Genomic DNA, 18,137 nt, shown 5'->3' with positions numbered 1-18,137 from the left:
TATCAACAAGGAATCTTACCTTGTTTCGGCTTCTTGTGGTTCCTTCACTTAGTATTCTCTTCCAAGGTCTTGGGCTGTAGATAACTAATTACACTTAGGCTGAAAAATACTTCGCACAAAACGTTTAAGAATTAAATTTAATAATTAAGCATGATAAAAAAGGGAAAGCTATATACAGATGAAAAGAGTTGTACGTTGCATGACAAATTCTAAGCTATACCACGCTCGTGGAGAAAAAGTTCGTAATTGAATGTTTCTGTATTTGTCCGCTAGGGGGGGGATCGAGGCATTCTCAACACTCCCCTCTTTGAGTTCAGTAGAGTGACTAGCTGAACTCAAAAAAAAAGGAAAAAGTCACAGCATCAGGGTTCAAATCGATCAGGAACACGCACTTGTCTTCCAGCACGAGTTTGCAGAGGCGCACACTGAGGTGGAGCTTGCTTCTTTAGTTGTTCCGTCAATTTTTCTTCAGTTGTTTTGTTGACTTCAAGAGGACAAAGTTTTTTCAAAGGACGGATTATGATTCCGGATTTGGTTTGCAATTTAGCAGTTCGGGCATGTCCATCTTTACTTGGCAAAATCTTTAAAATACGCCCGAGAGGCCACTGAATTCTGCTTACATTGTCATTCCAAATTATCACAATGTCCCTAACTTGCAGAGCTTCTGAAGTTTTGGTCTTGGAAGAAGTTTCTCGAAGTTGACCAAGATATTCCGTTCTGAATCTCTTTCGAAGATTTTGACAGATTTCATTTCTGTATGCAAACCGTTTTTTAAATTTTTCTTGATCTAAAATATCGAAATCTGCAACACCCACTTGTCTTATTTCTTGTAGGAACATCATAGGTGTTATCGGTGATAGCTCCTCTGCATCATCGGACACATAAGTCAGGGGGCGTGAATTCATTACACTCTCACAGTCACAGAGAACTGTTACCATTTCCTCGTAATTCAATGATGTTCTACCCAGAACCTTTCTTAGTATTCTCTTCATCATGCCAATTAAACGTTCCCAAAATCCCCCATACCAAGGGGCAGACGGGGGAATGAAATTCCAGGTAATTGATGACAGATTGGATTCAGTCTTTAGCTTTTCCCAATTAATGCTTTTTAGAAGGTTCTGTGTTCCAACGAAATTAGTTCCATTATCTGTGTAGACAACTGACGGTCTTCCCCTTCGTGAGATAAATCTTCGAAGTCCCAAAATTAAGTTTTCAGTAGAGAGGGATGATAAGAGTTCTAAGTGAACAGCCCGAAATATAGCACAAGTCACCATCAAGATCCAAGTTTTTTGACCATCTTTCAGAATGAGGGGACCAGCCAGGTCAGCCCCTACAATTTCAAAGATTGCTGCATCCTTCACTCTATCTGCTGGCAAAAGACCATCTGGTACATTGGGAGGTTTAGAATGAAAACGTTTGCAGATGACACAAGATTTTATGGCATTTCTTATAGTTTTTCGACTTTTCAAGATCCAAAATTCTTCACGTAATGTAGACATCAGTAATTGGATTCCACAATGTCCTAATTGCTTATGTTTCCAATAAATCAGATTTTTAACCACAGTATAATCTGAGGGAAGAACTATTGGAAGACGGAAATTAAAATCATCTTCTCTCATAAATACCTTAGTTTTAATTCTGATCAGTCCTTCATCATCAATAATTGTTTTCAAAGAATTCAGTCTCTTATTTCCATCGTTGGCAAAAGCATCCTTTTGGACACATTTCAGAATTATTTTCTCAGCATTTTTCAATTCTTTATTGTTGAGTTCTCCAATGGTTCTGTCATTTTCTCTTTTCTTTGAATTTTCAGTGAATCGAAAAATCCATCCGGTTATTCTCAACAATTTCAAATAAGATGAGTACTTGTTGTAAAATTTTTCACTCTCCTTTACGTTAGTAGCAGTAACTATAGTCTTTCTTTTTTCTGCATTGATTGTATCGATATTTGGCAATATTTCGCTCTTTGGCCACCTTTCTTCAGGTTCTTTTAGAAAATCAGGACCATTCCACCATTCAGACTGCAGAAGATTTTTTGCTGAGCAACCACGTGATGGTAAGTCAGCGATGTTTTTATTTCCAGGAACAAATTTCCATGAATTCGGGCAAGATAATCTTCGGATTTCTCTGACTCTATTTTCCACAAATGTACCCCATGGTACGCCAGTTCTAATCCAATATAAGGTATCCATGGAGTCGGTCCAGTAGTGAGTTTCTACATCTTCGAGTTTCAGATCCTTTTTGACGGATTCTGCTAACCTTGCTCCAATGCAACATGCCAAAAGCTCTAGACGAGGGATAGTTATGTTCTTTAACGGAGCTACTCGGGATCGAGCCTGGACTAACTGGCAGGTTACATCGCTCTTAACTTTAACTCTAAGGAAAACACAGGTGGCATAGGATTTTTTGCAAGCATCGCAGAAAACATGCAAAGATAAACTTCCTGAATGGAGTATGAACTCACTCAATCTTCGGGGTATTTTCACGTTTTGCAGTTCAAAAAGTTGATTTTTCCACTTATGAAACTCCTTAACAATATTATCAGGCAACTTACAGTCCCATGAAACTTTGATTTTCCAGCACTCTTGTAAACTTATCTTCGGAATCAAGGTTAATGGTGCAGTAAATCCAATTGGATCAAAAAGCTTGTGAGCTAATGAGAGAATACTTCTTTTCGTTACAGGTTCATCCTTAAATTCCAATTTTCTTAAATCACAAGTTAAAGTATCTTCTTCTGTATTCCATAGCAATCCTAGCACAGGTACTTCTTTTATATTCAAAGTTTCAAATAGAAATTCGTCTTTTTCAGCAATGCTAGTGGAATAGCTGTTGTTACACCATCCTCTAAGATCAAATTTGGCTGATGCGCGTAGTTTACAAGATTCATTTCGAAAATAGTCCAGTTCTTGAGGAGAATCGACACTGGTGACGCAGTTGTCCACATACATCGAGTTCTTAAGTTTAGTGGCTAGATCTTTAAGATGCGCAGGGGCTTGTTCTAAGTGATAGTCTAGAGTCGCAGCCAAAAGAAACGGGCTACAGTTTATCCCAAAAACAACCCTGCAATGACGATAAATGATCTCTTTTCTATGATCTCCTTCTTTCCACCATATGAAACGCAAATAGTCTCTGTCCCGCTCATCTAATGATATTTGCAAAAATGCTTTCCGAATATCAGCGATGACTCCTATTTTTCCAACTCTGAAGCGATTCAAAACTGAGGGAATTAATTCAATTAAATTAGGGCCTTTTTCAATACAGTCATTAATGGAAACAGAGTTTCGAGTGCGAGCAGAGCCGTCAAAAACGGGTCTACATTTCGTAGTATATTGTTCTTTAAATACAGCCCTATGTGGTAAATAACTAACATTCGATGTTGAAGAGGCTTCAGGTTCGCCGACTCTCTCAATAATCCCTTCAGATTCCCATTCATCAAAAACCCTTTCATAATCTTTAAGTTTGTCAATTGATTTTAAAGACCTTATCGTGTTCTTTAATCTTTTTTCTGTCAAGGATTTATTATCGGCAAGAGGTATGTGTCCAGCTAACCATGGAAGGCGAACTTTATACCTCCCGTCATGATCCATCGTTACAGTTTCTTTAAAGTGTTTTAGGGCAAGATCCCGTAATTCTTCTTTAGATCGTTTTTCACAAGGATCTACAATTCCCAGAGCCGGATTATACCTTTCGTAGGCCCTAGGCACAGAGCCGGGTTATACCTTTCGTGGGCCCTAGGCATAGCCGTTTTTGGGCCCTCCCCTCCTTCCCCCATTCCTCCCCTCTTTTCAAAATATATGTTAAAATTTTCTTGCATATTTTTTTTTACATTTTTATTAATATGGATTTTAATTTGCAAATTTGTTTATCGAACTTTATCTGCAATACCGACATACTGCCGATATTGCAGTAGATATCGATAATACCATTATGATTAGTTCGATCGATAACAATGTTAAAGATAAAATTGTGAATACTTTTCCTAACGTTCACATTGCATTAAGAATATATTTGTCGATTCTTGGATCAAATGCAGAAGGAGAAAGATCTTTCTCCAGATTAAAATTGATAAAAAATTATTTGCGTTCAACAATGATCGTTTAGCATCGCTCGCACTTATGTCTATTGAATACGACATTTTGCGTAGTCTTGGAATTCGACAGCTAATACAAGATTTCGTTGAATCCAAAAATCGCGAAAAAGTAATATATTAGATCATAAGATTCTGCAAAATAATTTATTACCGAAAAATATTACATTTTTATATGTATCTTCATAATTTTGTGCAAAATACACTTGTTGTTTTTAAAGCTAAATTATTTTTGTCTACAAATTTTTTCTCCCAAGTTTTTCGTAGGCCCCTGAATTTCGTAGGCCCTAGGCACGTGCCTAGTGTGCCTATAGGTTAATCCGGCCCTGACAATTCCTAATGTATCTAAATCCCATAAATCTGTGATTTTTGCATCATTAACATGAAGGGATAGAACCAAAAACGAACTATCAAATTTATCATGATTGGTTGACTTTCCCATTACAGTCCACCCTAGATTGGTCTTTACTGCCACTAATCCACAAGAGAGATGTTCTATACGATCTGTTATAAGCTTCCTTGCAACGTCGGCCCCCAATAGTAAATGTATTTCGTTCAAATTCCTTTCATGTAAACATTCCTTACTTTTTGGGGAAATATCACTCAAAAATATACCCTTTGACTCTAGATCTTTTAGCAACTCAAAATTATTAGCCCTGGGAATATTCGTACAGATTTTCTTTTGATCCATAGCAACTAACTCACAACTATATTTTCTATCGATACTACTTAACTGCAAAGCGGATCGATTATGCAATTCTGTTGATTGAGATCCTCCAAAAAGTCCATGAGTAATTTCTTCTTCACCCAATTTTTCTAATCCCATTCTTTCAGCTACAAATTTACTAATGTAACTTTTTTGACTGCCTGAATCATAAATTCCCCGGATAAAGTGTTCTTTACCTTTATTGTGTATACGAACAATCAATGTTTGCAAATATACAGTTTCAGATGATGTTTGATTCGTTAGTACGTTATCTTCAGAATTAGGACTATTTTTACCTTTAATATCATGGTCAAACTTAGAAAAGCACAAGACAGTTTGATGTTTACCTTGGCATCTACTGCACACAACCTTAAAACGGCAAAAGCGTGCAATATGGCCTTTATTTTCTAAACATTTAAAACAAATCCCCTTCTTTAACAAAATATCTTTTTTCTCTTCAACGGATAAATTATTAGCATATTCACATACGGAACTCTCATGTTTTGAGGAGTCGCAAAAACCGCATAATTTTTTATTCATATTTTCATTTATTTCAGAAGAGATTAATTCTGAAGCGGAAATGAATTTATTTTTATTTTCTGATTTATTATATTTGAATCGAGTATCGGGAATGTTTTGCTTACGGCTGGTAGAAAATGATTCAGAGAAGCGGCGGGGTCGAAGGTCATCCGCATGATTCATTATTGCAGATCGTTCTCTAGAATTTAACTCCTTCGAGAGAAAGCTCAAAAGTTCTTTTATATCTGATTCAGTTTCACTTTCCCGTCTGTTATATTCTAAGACTAAATCAGGCGGTAAAATTTTAATGAGAATGGGGCATAAAACACTTCCGTAATTTTTGCAGACTAATCCTAAAGATTCTAAACTTCTTATTTGGGTATTTATGTTATCATAAAATTTTCGGAAAGAAATTACATCTCGTGAGTTCTTTAATGGTTGCATATTTATGATATTATTCATGTGGGCGTTAATAAGAATATCTGTTCGAGAAAATCTTTCTTTCAATAATTTGACTGCCGTGTCATATGTTTCTTCAGAAATAGAAAAACCTTCTATTGTATTCAGGGCAGTTCCACCCAAATGAGCTTTTAAGTAATTAAACTTATCAATTTTATCGAGAGTGTCATTGTTATGAATGGCCGACTCAAAACTGTTCCAAAATGTCAGCCATTGTTTAAACTCGCCGTAAAATTTGGGAATGCTTAATTTGGGGAGTTTAATTCGAATACTTTCTTTTTGTTCACTTTTATAATTTGTAGACTCATCAAGTCCTAAGGATTCCTTATTTTTAGATTTTTCAATCGATATGTTTTCGTTTAATTCCTGAATTTTCTTGGTAGCGCGGAATTTACAACGAACAACTTTTTCACTGTACTCTTCTGATTTCGAAAATTCGTCTTCAAACTCATCTGGTGTAAACAAAACTTCTAATTCTTTGTTAATCGATTCAAGTGATTCATTTTTGTTTAGAAGAAAATGCAAACACTCTTCTAAAACACTGATATCTGACACTTCTGTTTTAAGTTCATTTTCTGATACATTCAGTGCTTTAGTAACAGACGATCTAAGCAAACCTCTTTTTTTCTTTAAAATTGTTACCCGTTCCTCCATTGTTTATTTTTCCAATTTAGTGCTAATTTATATTTTTCAGTTCAATTGAATAAGTGTTCAAATTAAAAAAGTTAACTACGTCCCAGCAGGGGATGCCATATAACGAATACTAAACAAAGACTTCTAATGATTCAATATATATCAACAAGGAATCTTACCTTGTTTCGGCTTCTTGTGGTTCCTTCACTTAGTACTCTCTTCCAAGGTCTTGGGCTGTAGATAACTAATTACACTTAGGCTGAAAAATACTTCGCACAAAACGTTTAAGAATTAAATTTAATAATTAAGCATGATAAAAAAGGGAAAGCTATATACAGATGAAAAGAGTTGTACGTTGCATGACAAATTCTAAGCTATACCACGCTCGTGGAGAAAAAGTTCGTAATTGAATGTTTCTGTATTTGTCCGCTAGGGGGGGGATCGAGGCATTCTCAACACTCCCCTCTTTGAGTTCAGTAGAGTGACTAGCTGAACTCAAAAAAAAAGGAAAAAGTCACAGCATCAGGGTTCAAATCGATCAGGAACACGCACTTGTCTTCCAGCACGAGTTTGCAGAGGCGCACACTGAGGTGGAGCTTGCTTCTTTAGTTGTTCCGTCAATTTTTCTTCAGTTGTTTTGTTGACTTCAAGAGGACAAAGTTTTTTCAAAGGACGGATTATGATTCCGGATTTGGTTTGCAATTTAGCAGTTCGGGCATGTCCATCTTTACTTGGCAAAATCTTTAAAATACGCCCGAGAGGCCACTGAATTCTGCTTACATTGTCATTCCAAATTATCACAATGTCCCTAACTTGCAGAGCTTCTGAAGTTTTGGTCTTGGAAGAAGTTTCTCGAAGTTGACCAAGATATTCCGTTCTGAATCTCTTTCGAAGATTTTGACAGATTTCATTTCTGTATGCAAACCGTTTTTTAAATTTTTCTTGATCTAAAATATCGAAATCTGCAACACCCACTTGTCTTATTTCTTGTAGGAACATCATAGGTGTTATCGGTGATAGCTCCTCTGCATCATCGGACACATAAGTCAGGGGGCGTGAATTCATTACACTCTCACAGTCACAGAGAACTGTTACCATTTCCTCGTAATTCAATGATGTTCTACCCAGAACCTTTCTTAGTATTCTCTTCATCATGCCAATTAAACGTTCCCAAAATCCCCCATACCAAGGGGCAGACGGGGGAATGAAATTCCAGGTAATTGATGACAGATTGGATTCAGTCTTTAGCTTTTCCCAATTAATGCTTTTTAGAAGGTTCTGTGTTCCAACGAAATTAGTTCCATTATCTGTGTAGACAACTGACGGTCTTCCCCTTCGTGAGATAAATCTTCGAAGTCCCAAAATTAAGTTTTCAGTAGAGAGGGATGATAAGAGTTCTAAGTGAACAGCCCGAAATATAGCACAAGTCACCATCAAGATCCAAGTTTTTTGACCATCTTTCAGAATGAGGGGACCAGCCAGGTCAGCCCCTACAATTTCAAAGATTGCTGCATCCTTCACTCTATCTGCTGGCAAAAGACCATCTGGTACATTGGGAGGTTTAGAATGAAAACGTTTGCAGATGACACAAGATTTTATGGCATTTCTTATAGTTTTTCGACTTTTCAAGATCCAAAATTCTTCACGTAATGTAGACATCAGTAATTGGATTCCACAATGTCCTAATTGCTTATGTTTCCAATAAATCAGATTTTTAACCACAGTATAATCTGAGGGAAGAACTATTGGAAGACGGAAATTAAAATCATCTTCTCTCATAAATACCTTAGTTTTAATTCTGATCAGTCCTTCATCATCAATAATTGTTTTCAAAGAATTCAGTCTCTTATTTCCATCGTTGGCAAAAGCATCCTTTTGGACACATTTCAGAATTATTTTCTCAGCATTTTTCAATTCTTTATTGTTGAGTTCTCCAATGGTTCTGTCATTTTCTCTTTTCTTTGAATTTTCAGTGAATCGAAAAATCCATCCGGTTATTCTCAACAATTTCAAATAAGATGAGTACTTGTTGTAAAATTTTTCACTCTCCTTTACGTTAGTAGCAGTAACTATAGTCTTTCTTTTTTCTGCATTGATTGTATCGATATTTGGCAATATTTCGCTCTTTGGCCACCTTTCTTCAGGTTCTTTTAGAAAATCAGGACCATTCCACCATTCAGACTGCAGAAGATTTTTTGCTGAGCAACCACGTGATGGTAAGTCAGCGATGTTTTTATTTCCAGGAACAAATTTCCATGAATTCGGGCAAGATAATCTTCGGATTTCTCTGACTCTATTTTCCACAAATGTACCCCATGGTACGCCAGTTCTAATCCAATATAAGGTATCCATGGAGTCGGTCCAGTAGTGAGTTTCTACATCTTCGAGTTTCAGATCCTTTTTGACGGATTCTGCTAACCTTGCTCCAATGCAACATGCCAAAAGCTCTAGACGAGGGATAGTTATGTTCTTTAACGGAGCTACTCGGGATCGAGCCTGGACTAACTGGCAGGTTACATCGCTCTTAACTTTAACTCTAAGGAAAACACAGGTGGCATAGGATTTTTTGCAAGCATCGCAGAAAACATGCAAAGATAAACTTCCTGAATGGAGTATGAACTCACTCAATCTTCGGGGTATTTTCACGTTTTGCAGTTCAAAAAGTTGATTTTTCCACTTATGAAACTCCTTAACAATATTATCAGGCAACTTACAGTCCCATGAAACTTTGATTTTCCAGCACTCTTGTAAACTTATCTTCGGAATCAAGGTTAATGGTGCAGTAAATCCAATTGGATCAAAAAGCTTGTGAGCTAATGAGAGAATACTTCTTTTCGTTACAGGTTCATCCTTAAATTCCAATTTTCTTAAATCACAAGTTAAAGTATCTTCTTCTGTATTCCATAGCAATCCTAGCACAGGTACTTCTTTTATATTCAAAGTTTCAAATAGAAATTCGTCTTTTTCAGCAATGCTAGTGGAATAGCTGTTGTTACACCATCCTCTAAGATCAAATTTGGCTGATGCGCGTAGTTTACAAGATTCATTTCGAAAATAGTCCAGTTCTTGAGGAGAATCGACACTGGTGACGCAGTTGTCCACATACATCGAGTTCTTAAGTTTAGTGGCTAGATCTTTAAGATGCGCAGGGGCTTGTTCTAAGTGATAGTCTAGAGTCGCAGCCAAAAGAAACGGGCTACAGTTTATCCCAAAAACAACCCTGCAATGACGATAAATGATCTCTTTTCTATGATCTCCTTCTTTCCACCATATGAAACGCAAATAGTCTCTGTCCCGCTCATCTAATGATATTTGCAAAAATGCTTTCCGAATATCAGCGATGACTCCTATTTTTCCAACTCTGAAGCGATTCAAAACTGAGGGAATTAATTCAATTAAATTAGGGCCTTTTTCAATACAGTCATTAATGGAAACAGAGTTTCGAGTGCGAGCAGAGCCGTCAAAAACGGGTCTACATTTCGTAGTATATTGTTCTTTAAATACAGCCCTATGTGGTAAATAACTAACATTCGATGTTGAAGAGGCTTCAGGTTCGCCGACTCTCTCAATAATCCCTTCAGATTCCCATTCATCAAAAACCCTTTCATAATCTTTAAGTTTGTCAATTGATTTTAAAGACCTTATCGTGTTCTTTAATCTTTTTTCTGTCAAGGATTTATTATCGGCAAGAGGTATGTGTCCAGCTAACCATGGAAGGCGAACTTTATACCTCCCGTCATGATCCATCGTTACAGTTTCTTTAAAGTGTTTTAGGGCAAGATCCCGTAATTCTTCTTTAGATCGTTTTTCACAAGGATCTACAATTCCCAGAGCCGGATTATACCTTTCGTAGGCCCTAGGCACAGAGCCGGGTTATACCTTTCGTGGGCCCTAGGCATAGCCGTTTTTGGGCCCTCCCCTCCTTCCCCCATTCCTCCCCTCTTTTCAAAATATATGTTAAAATTTTCTTGCATATTTTTTTTTACATTTTTATTAATATGGATTTTAATTTGCAAATTTGTTTATCGAACTTTATCTGCAATACCGACATACTGCCGATATTGCAGTAGATATCGATAATACCATTATGATTAGTTCGATCGATAACAATGTTAAAGATAAAATTGTGAATACTTTTCCTAACGTTCACATTGCATTAAGAATATATTTGTCGATTCTTGGATCAAATGCAGAAGGAGAAAGATCTTTCTCCAGATTAAAATTGATAAAAAATTATTTGCGTTCAACAATGATCGTTTAGCATCGCTCGCACTTATGTCTATTGAATACGACATTTTGCGTAGTCTTGGAATTCGACAGCTAATACAAGATTTCGTTGAATCCAAAAATCGCGAAAAAGTAATATATTAGATCATAAGATTCTGCAAAATAATTTATTACCGAAAAATATTACATTTTTATATGTATCTTCATAATTTTGTGCAAAATACACTTGTTGTTTTTAAAGCTAAATTATTTTTGTCTACAAATTTTTTCTCCCAAGTTTTTCGTAGGCCCCTGAATTTCGTAGGCCCTAGGCACGTGCCTAGTGTGCCTATAGGTTAATCCGGCCCTGACAATTCCTAATGTATCTAAATCCCATAAATCTGTGATTTTTGCATCATTAACATGAAGGGATAGAACCAAAAACGAACTATCAAATTTATCATGATTGGTTGACTTTCCCATTACAGTCCACCCTAGATTGGTCTTTACTGCCACTAATCCACAAGAGAGATGTTCTATACGATCTGTTATAAGCTTCCTTGCAACGTCGGCCCCCAATAGTAAATGTATTTCGTTCAAATTCCTTTCATGTAAACATTCCTTACTTTTTGGGGAAATATCACTCAAAAATATACCCTTTGACTCTAGATCTTTTAGCAACTCAAAATTATTAGCCCTGGGAATATTCGTACAGATTTTCTTTTGATCCATAGCAACTAACTCACAACTATATTTTCTATCGATACTACTTAACTGCAAAGCGGATCGATTATGCAATTCTGTTGATTGAGATCCTCCAAAAAGTCCATGAGTAATTTCTTCTTCACCCAATTTTTCTAATCCCATTCTTTCAGCTACAAATTTACTAATGTAACTTTTTTGACTGCCTGAATCATAAATTCCCCGGATAAAGTGTTCTTTACCTTTATTGTGTATACGAACAATCAATGTTTGCAAATATACAGTTTCAGATGATGTTTGATTCGTTAGTACGTTATCTTCAGAATTAGGACTATTTTTACCTTTAATATCATGGTCAAACTTAGAAAAGCACAAGACAGTTTGATGTTTACCTTGGCATCTACTGCACACAACCTTAAAACGGCAAAAGCGTGCAATATGGCCTTTATTTTCTAAACATTTAAAACAAATCCCCTTCTTTAACAAAATATCTTTTTTCTCTTCAACGGATAAATTATTAGCATATTCACATACGGAACTCTCATGTTTTGAGGAGTCGCAAAAACCGCATAATTTTTTATTCATATTTTCATTTATTTCAGAAGAGATTAATTCTGAAGCGGAAATGAATTTATTTTTATTTTCTGATTTATTATATTTGAATCGAGTATCGGGAATGTTTTGCTTACGGCTGGTAGAAAATGATTCAGAGAAGCGGCGGGGTCGAAGGTCATCCGCATGATTCATTATTGCAGATCGTTCTCTAGAATTTAACTCCTTCGAGAGAAAGCTCAAAAGTTCTTTTATATCTGATTCAGTTTCACTTTCCCGTCTGTTATATTCTAAGACTAAATCAGGCGGTAAAATTTTAATGAGAATGGGGCATAAAACACTTCCGTAATTTTTGCAGACTAATCCTAAAGATTCTAAACTTCTTATTTGGGTATTTATGTTATCATAAAATTTTCGGAAAGAAATTACATCTCGTGAGTTCTTTAATGGTTGCATATTTATGATATTATTCATGTGGGCGTTAATAAGAATATCTGTTCGAGAAAATCTTTCTTTCAATAATTTGACTGCCGTGTCATATGTTTCTTCAGAAATAGAAAAACCTTCTATTGTATTCAGGGCAGTTCCACCCAAATGAGCTTTTAAGTAATTAAACTTATCAATTTTATCGAGAGTGTCATTGTTATGAATGGCCGACTCAAAACTGTTCCAAAATGTCAGCCATTGTTTAAACTCGCCGTAAAATTTGGGAATGCTTAATTTGGGGAGTTTAATTCGAATACTTTCTTTTTGTTCACTTTTATAATTTGTAGACTCATCAAGTCCTAAGGATTCCTTATTTTTAGATTTTTCAATCGATATGTTTTCGTTTAATTCCTGAATTTTCTTGGTAGCGCGGAATTTACAACGAACAACTTTTTCACTGTACTCTTCTGATTTCGAAAATTCGTCTTCAAACTCATCTGGTGTAAACAAAACTTCTAATTCTTTGTTAATCGATTCAAGTGATTCATTTTTGTTTAGAAGAAAATGCAAACACTCTTCTAAAACACTGATATCTGACACTTCTGTTTTAAGTTCATTTTCTGATACATTCAGTGCTTTAGTAACAGACGATCTAAGCAAACCTCTTTTTTTCTTTAAAATTGTTACCCGTTCCTCCATTGTTTATTTTTCCAATTTAGTGCTAATTTATATTTTTCAGTTCAATTGAATAAGTGTTCAAATTAAAAAAGTTAACTACGTCCCAGCAGGGGATGCCATATAACGAATACTAAACAAAGACTTCTAATGATTCAATATATATCAACAAGGAATCTTACCTTGTTTCGGCTTCTTGTGGTTCCTTCACTTAGTACTCTCTTCCAAGGTCTTGGGCTGTAGATAACTAATTACACTTAGGCTGAAAAATACTTCGCACAAAACGTTTAAGAATTAAATTTAATAATTAAGCATGATAAAAAAGGGAAAGCTATATACAGATGAAAAGAGTTGTACGTTGCATGACAAATTCTAAGCTATACCACGCTCGTGGAGAAAAAGTTCGTAATTGAATGTTTCTGTATTTGTCCGCTAGGGGGGGGGGATCGAGGCATTCTCAACACTCTTTTTGATGTCTTGCGCACGTCCACTCTTTCACATTCAAACAGTGAGTCTCCAAAGGTGATTTTGGATCATTTTATCAATATTTATTCAGGTTCTTTTACGAATTATACTTACGTTTAGGACACCAGTGTATAAAATTTAACTATTCTCACTGCATTCAATGCTCCGTCTATGTGATTCGCGCATACGTGAATAGTTACACATGCAGTTTAGTAGCAGACAAAGAAAATAAAATAAGGGGCACCACTCCATCTTTAAAAACGCATATAAAATTTTAAACGAGCTCGTCTTCTAATGATGCTGCTATCTAGTAACAATGATGAAAATTAAAGTTTTTCATTATTCCCATCAAGAATAAAATGTAAAAACTTTTTTTGTTACTATTCATGAGTCATTTAAATAGTTTTTACTTCTTTTCATGAAAGAGGTGAGGAAAGGGAGCCCACTTTATGAAAAAAGAAAATTTTATAGTATTGATGATTGAAATTTTGTAAATGTCATAAAAAGTAAACGATCTGATTAGTCCAAGTGTAAGTTGCTTTTATTTATAAGGAACTTTTCTCTCAGCAGAGAGAAACAGTTGCTGATATTGGCGATCGAAATGGGATACAGGTGGCGTAGCGCAGAACTCTCTACCTAGGGCACCTTTCACCATTAGCGTGTGGAGAGTCATGGGAGAAGGAAGCGCGTTAGTTTCTGTCTTAATTTTCAAACAGATTAAAAACTTTTCAGTTGGGAAACTATGCAGAAATTAAAAATACGCTGAACATAGTTCTGAAGGAAAAAATATATTTGACAATTAAGAGCGATGAAAATATCATAGCATATTCCTATGAAACTAAAAAGAGGAGGAGAGGGATGGGTCAAGACATAGAACCGGTCTTCTTACTAAATGGCGTATTCGAGCTTTACGATCGCGAATCGATATCTTGATTTCAATAAGTTGTTGTTCATTTACGTCGCACTAGAGCTGCACAATGGGCCATTGGCGACGGTCTGGGAAACATCCCTGAGGATGATCCGAAGACATGCCATCACAATTTTGATCCTCTGCAGAGGGGATGGCACCCCCGCTTCGGTAGCCCAACGACCTGCACGCGAAGTTGAGCACTTTACGTTAGCACAGTTTAACGAGGACCAATACCGCACACCCTCGGTCCCTACGCAGACTGATCCAAGTGGTCACCCACCCACACACTGACCGCAGCCAGTGATGCTTGACTTCGGTGATCTGCTGGGAACCGTGTCTTAATGATCAGTCCACTGCGGGACTGATTTCAATAAGCAAAAAACTGTATGGAACTATTTACTATTGTAACTGGTGACGCCATCTAGTAATGCCCATAGAAAATATATGTTTGTTATGTTACTTTCACAACAAAAAATAGATTTTATTTTTGTATTTTTAGAAAATGCACATATTTGAAAATATATATATATATATAAGAATATTCAGTTCAAATATTATTTACTTATATTTTTAATGTCATAAAAATTATCGGGGGCGCTAGTAGTAGAGGGAAGGCAAAAAGGCCCAGATGTGAAGCAATGGCACATAACTTTTTTTATAGCTATTTTGACTGGAGTGGTTTATATTCTATGATATGCCTCTGGTAGCAGTCTTATATTTAGTTTCTAAATATTCGTACACTCGTCTAGGACAATCGAATGTTTCTTTATCGTTCAATCAATTGCCTTATTATATGTTGGTTGTCAATGGCAATCAGTTGTTAACACTATTTTACTTTGAAATTTAGTCTTCCTGGCCCAGTGGTGTCATCCGTCAAATCATAGGCGTAACGTCAGGGGGTCCCCAATAATTTTACTAATCTTCAGAATTTGTTGAAACCCCCCAACAGCCATTTCTTAACTTAAAAGCCTTAAATCAAACATTTCCGGTAGTTCATATATAATATAACGAAATAATTTTCTGATTATCACTTTTATGTAAAAGCTGTCTTAGTTTTTAGTATCATTTTAATTTACTAGATGGCTCCGCTTAACAACCCCCACGGTTGCCCTTATTCAATCGTCCCTGTTTTTTTTTTTTATTCTTGAAAGTCAACATTTCTCTTTCTTTTTTGAATTATATGTAATAATTAGAGCCCGGATTTTGATGACCTAAAAAATCTCAATTAATGCCCTTAAAAAGTGCAAAAAAATGCCATTAAAAGTGCTAAAAATGCCCTTAAAATGCGAAAATCGCGCTAAAAATGCCTTATGGCATGACTTAAATAGAAATAAAAATATTGAACTAAAACAATGTTTTACTCTTTAAAATTATTATGAGTCGTTTCAAAAAATATAAAGCAATGCAATACTTGTTCTACGATCATTAAAGTTTGAAAAATATGTTTTATATCCTAAAATAACAAAAAAAGGAAAATATATTGACTCCAAAACATTTTCATTTTGTATAGAAACTCAAATGAATATAACAACTTCCATCTCATAATGTTACTAAATATCAGAATTACAGTGGATTATTAATTTTTTTTTAATATTTTGAAATGTAAACGAGCGTCTCTTATCTGAAAACAAATATTTATACCAGGAGAGGCTTCTTTCAACGTCTACTGATGTTATTGGTGCTTACTTGAAAAGGACGGTCACACTTACTGACAATTCTTCTTCAATTTGAAAAGATTTTGCTTCACCTGTTAATATCCTAGAGATTTTCTTCATTGTTTGGAAGCCAGTGTAATAAAAAAAATTTATAAAAAATAATAAAAATTAGAAAAAATTAACAAGAAATTTAAAAAATGCTTCAAAATGCAAAATACGCCCCAAAATTTGAAGAAAATGCCCTATAAATCTCAAAAAATGTCCAAAAATGCAAATGTCATCAAAATCCGGGCCTTAGTAATAATTATAGTTTTCTGTAAAAACATTTTAATACGTTAATCTCAACAAAATGAACGATTACTTGGATTTGAAAAATATGCAACTGTATTTGAATTTCTTAGATATACAGAAGGTGTGCACACAATAAGCAGAAATAGTTGTTGTTGTCGTAGGAAATTGCAGCAAGGGGTTCCTGTTTTCCAGTGGCATCATCTGTGACCAAGAATTCGACTTCTGCCACACCCATACTTCACAACCGTTTATATGGCGGACCCATTCATCATATAATCGTAATTTTGTCCTGAACTAGAGAACGATCAATCTCCAATTCAGTACTCTCAGAGGTATAATTTGTTATGGGAACATGAAGGACTTTGTGACACGACAGATTTAACGTGCACCAAAACACCATTTACTACACGGGGAGTTTTCGGCCCTTGGATTCGAACTCCCGTTCTCAGAAACGTGAGTACAGCACCTTACCAGCCAAGCTAGTTGCAAAGTAATTTTATTTGTTCACTACATATAACCTACAGAGTATTGAAACACTTCTATACTAACTCTAAATAAACAATCATCCTCAGGGATGTTTCCCAGACCGCCGTCGATGCTCCTTTGACCTTCTTTCAGCAGAATATGTTTTGGAAGGTTTTATGTAGCAAAACCTTTGGTACAATTTGAAAGATTAAGCTTCTAGAAATTATATCTTTTTTAGCCGAGCAAAATTTGCTTCGAACAAAATTAAGCGTAGGAGTTCAGTTTTTTTTAAGACCTAATAGTATTAAAAGCATTCTTATATAAATATAGGGGATCGCTACGCTCTAACACGCCGTCTGGGAAGAATACCGGTTCCATGCCTATGGCCCTTTCCCCTCCTCCTCCTCTCAATTGCATAGGAATGTACTACGATATTTAATTGTTAAATATTTTTTAAAATTTCCAAGATGCTTCCTTTTAGAACTATGTTTAATATAATTTCCTAACTGAAAAGATTTTAATCTATTCGAAAATTAAGACAGAAACTAACCTTCTTCTATGACTCTCCACACGCTAATGGTGATGAAAGCATGCGAAGTGTTGCCATAGGTTGAGCTCTACGCTACCTTTAGCCCATTTCGATTGCACTTTAAAAAAATATTATAATTAGGCAAGGTTGGAAAGTTTTTGACAATTAACGGTTTTATCTTGTTTTAACCATCATGTCAAGAAAAAAAAAAAAACTTGGCATTGTTTTTGACAATTGTCAAAAAACATGAAATTTTGAATCATGTTAAACGAATGTTGTTTTCATACGCTACGGACCGACAATACGCCGAAATAGATAGGGGTTGAATTAATTGTGTGAACTGTGTCTTTTTGCATAATTCGAAGCGAAAATCAACATGGTAAAGGAAAAATCTGATTTTGAAGAAGGGAAAATTAAGCACTTTTTTAAAAACACCCAATGAAAAAAGCACCTTTAAGGGCTTTTAAAAAGCGAAAATAAGCACCTTTAAGCTCTTTTTAAAAACGCTACGAATCCTGAAAAAGGATATAATTTATAAAAGCTTCAAGCATGATCTTCGTGTGCCAACGATTTTGCAGAATAAAATTTCCGAACATTTGCTGGGGAAAAAAAATTAGTTTCCCTGGAGTTAGTATTTCCAAAATTTTTGTCCAAGCCCTGTTTATACAATGGGTATATAAGAAAAAAAAAAAAAAAAACGGACCACTCTGAATAACTTTTGATCTAATGATCGGATCTTCACGTTATATCTTAATGGCTCCAGGTGACCTAAAATATGCTATTTAATTTGTGCAGACTGTATTTCAATCTTAATGGTTCGAAGGAGTGACTTCAATGAGTGTATTAAAAATATCAGA

General features: G+C 35.4%; 2 protein-coding genes across 2 annotated transcripts; both read right to left on the bottom strand.

Annotated features, from left to right (window-relative positions):
- Positions 1–362: 362 nt before the first annotated feature.
- On the bottom strand, positions 363–6,425 carry LOC147805227 (uncharacterized). The gene is made up of 3 exons (XM_087149373.1): positions 5,438–6,425; positions 4,673–5,089; positions 363–3,658 (listed from the first exon to the last, which is right to left on the bottom strand). The coding sequence occupies exons 1-3, from the start codon at positions 6,423–6,425 to the stop codon at positions 363–365; spliced, it is 4,701 nt and encodes a 1,566-aa protein (XP_087005499.1).
- Positions 6,426–6,926: 501 nt separating this feature from the next.
- Positions 6,927–12,989, bottom strand: LOC147805226 (uncharacterized). The gene is made up of 3 exons (XM_087149372.1): positions 12,002–12,989; positions 11,237–11,653; positions 6,927–10,222 (listed from the first exon to the last, which is right to left on the bottom strand). Exons 1-3 carry the CDS (start codon positions 12,987–12,989, stop codon positions 6,927–6,929), a joined length of 4,701 nt encoding a protein of 1,566 aa, XP_087005498.1.
- Positions 12,990–18,137: the final 5,148 nt, after the last annotated feature.

Source organism: Parasteatoda tepidariorum, chromosome 8 (genome assembly GCF_982258835.1).
Source record: "Parasteatoda tepidariorum strain Cologne lab strain chromosome 8, Ptep-v5.0, whole genome shotgun sequence".
In the NCBI taxonomy this organism is placed as follows: Eukaryota; Metazoa; Arthropoda; class Arachnida; order Araneae; family Theridiidae; genus Parasteatoda; species Parasteatoda tepidariorum.
The sequence above is the reverse complement of the archived record's forward strand: the minus strand, read 5'-3'. Positions and strand labels throughout refer to the sequence as shown.

Coding starts and splice junctions, on each gene's coding strand:
- LOC147805227 (XM_087149373.1), bottom strand. CDS start 6,425: ATGGAGGAACGGGTAACAATTTTAAAGAAAAAAAGAGGTTTGCTTAGA. Junction 5,090..5,437: donor TGAATCATTTTCTACCAGCC/GTAAGCAAAACA, acceptor ATGATATTAAAG/GTAAAAATAGTCCTAATTCT. Junction 3,659..4,672: donor GAGTGATATTTCCCCAAAAA/GTAAGGAATGTT, acceptor TGGGAATTGTAG/ATCCTTGTGAAAAACGATCT.
- LOC147805226 (XM_087149372.1), bottom strand. CDS start 12,989: ATGGAGGAACGGGTAACAATTTTAAAGAAAAAAAGAGGTTTGCTTAGA. Junction 11,654..12,001: donor TGAATCATTTTCTACCAGCC/GTAAGCAAAACA, acceptor ATGATATTAAAG/GTAAAAATAGTCCTAATTCT. Junction 10,223..11,236: donor GAGTGATATTTCCCCAAAAA/GTAAGGAATGTT, acceptor TGGGAATTGTAG/ATCCTTGTGAAAAACGATCT.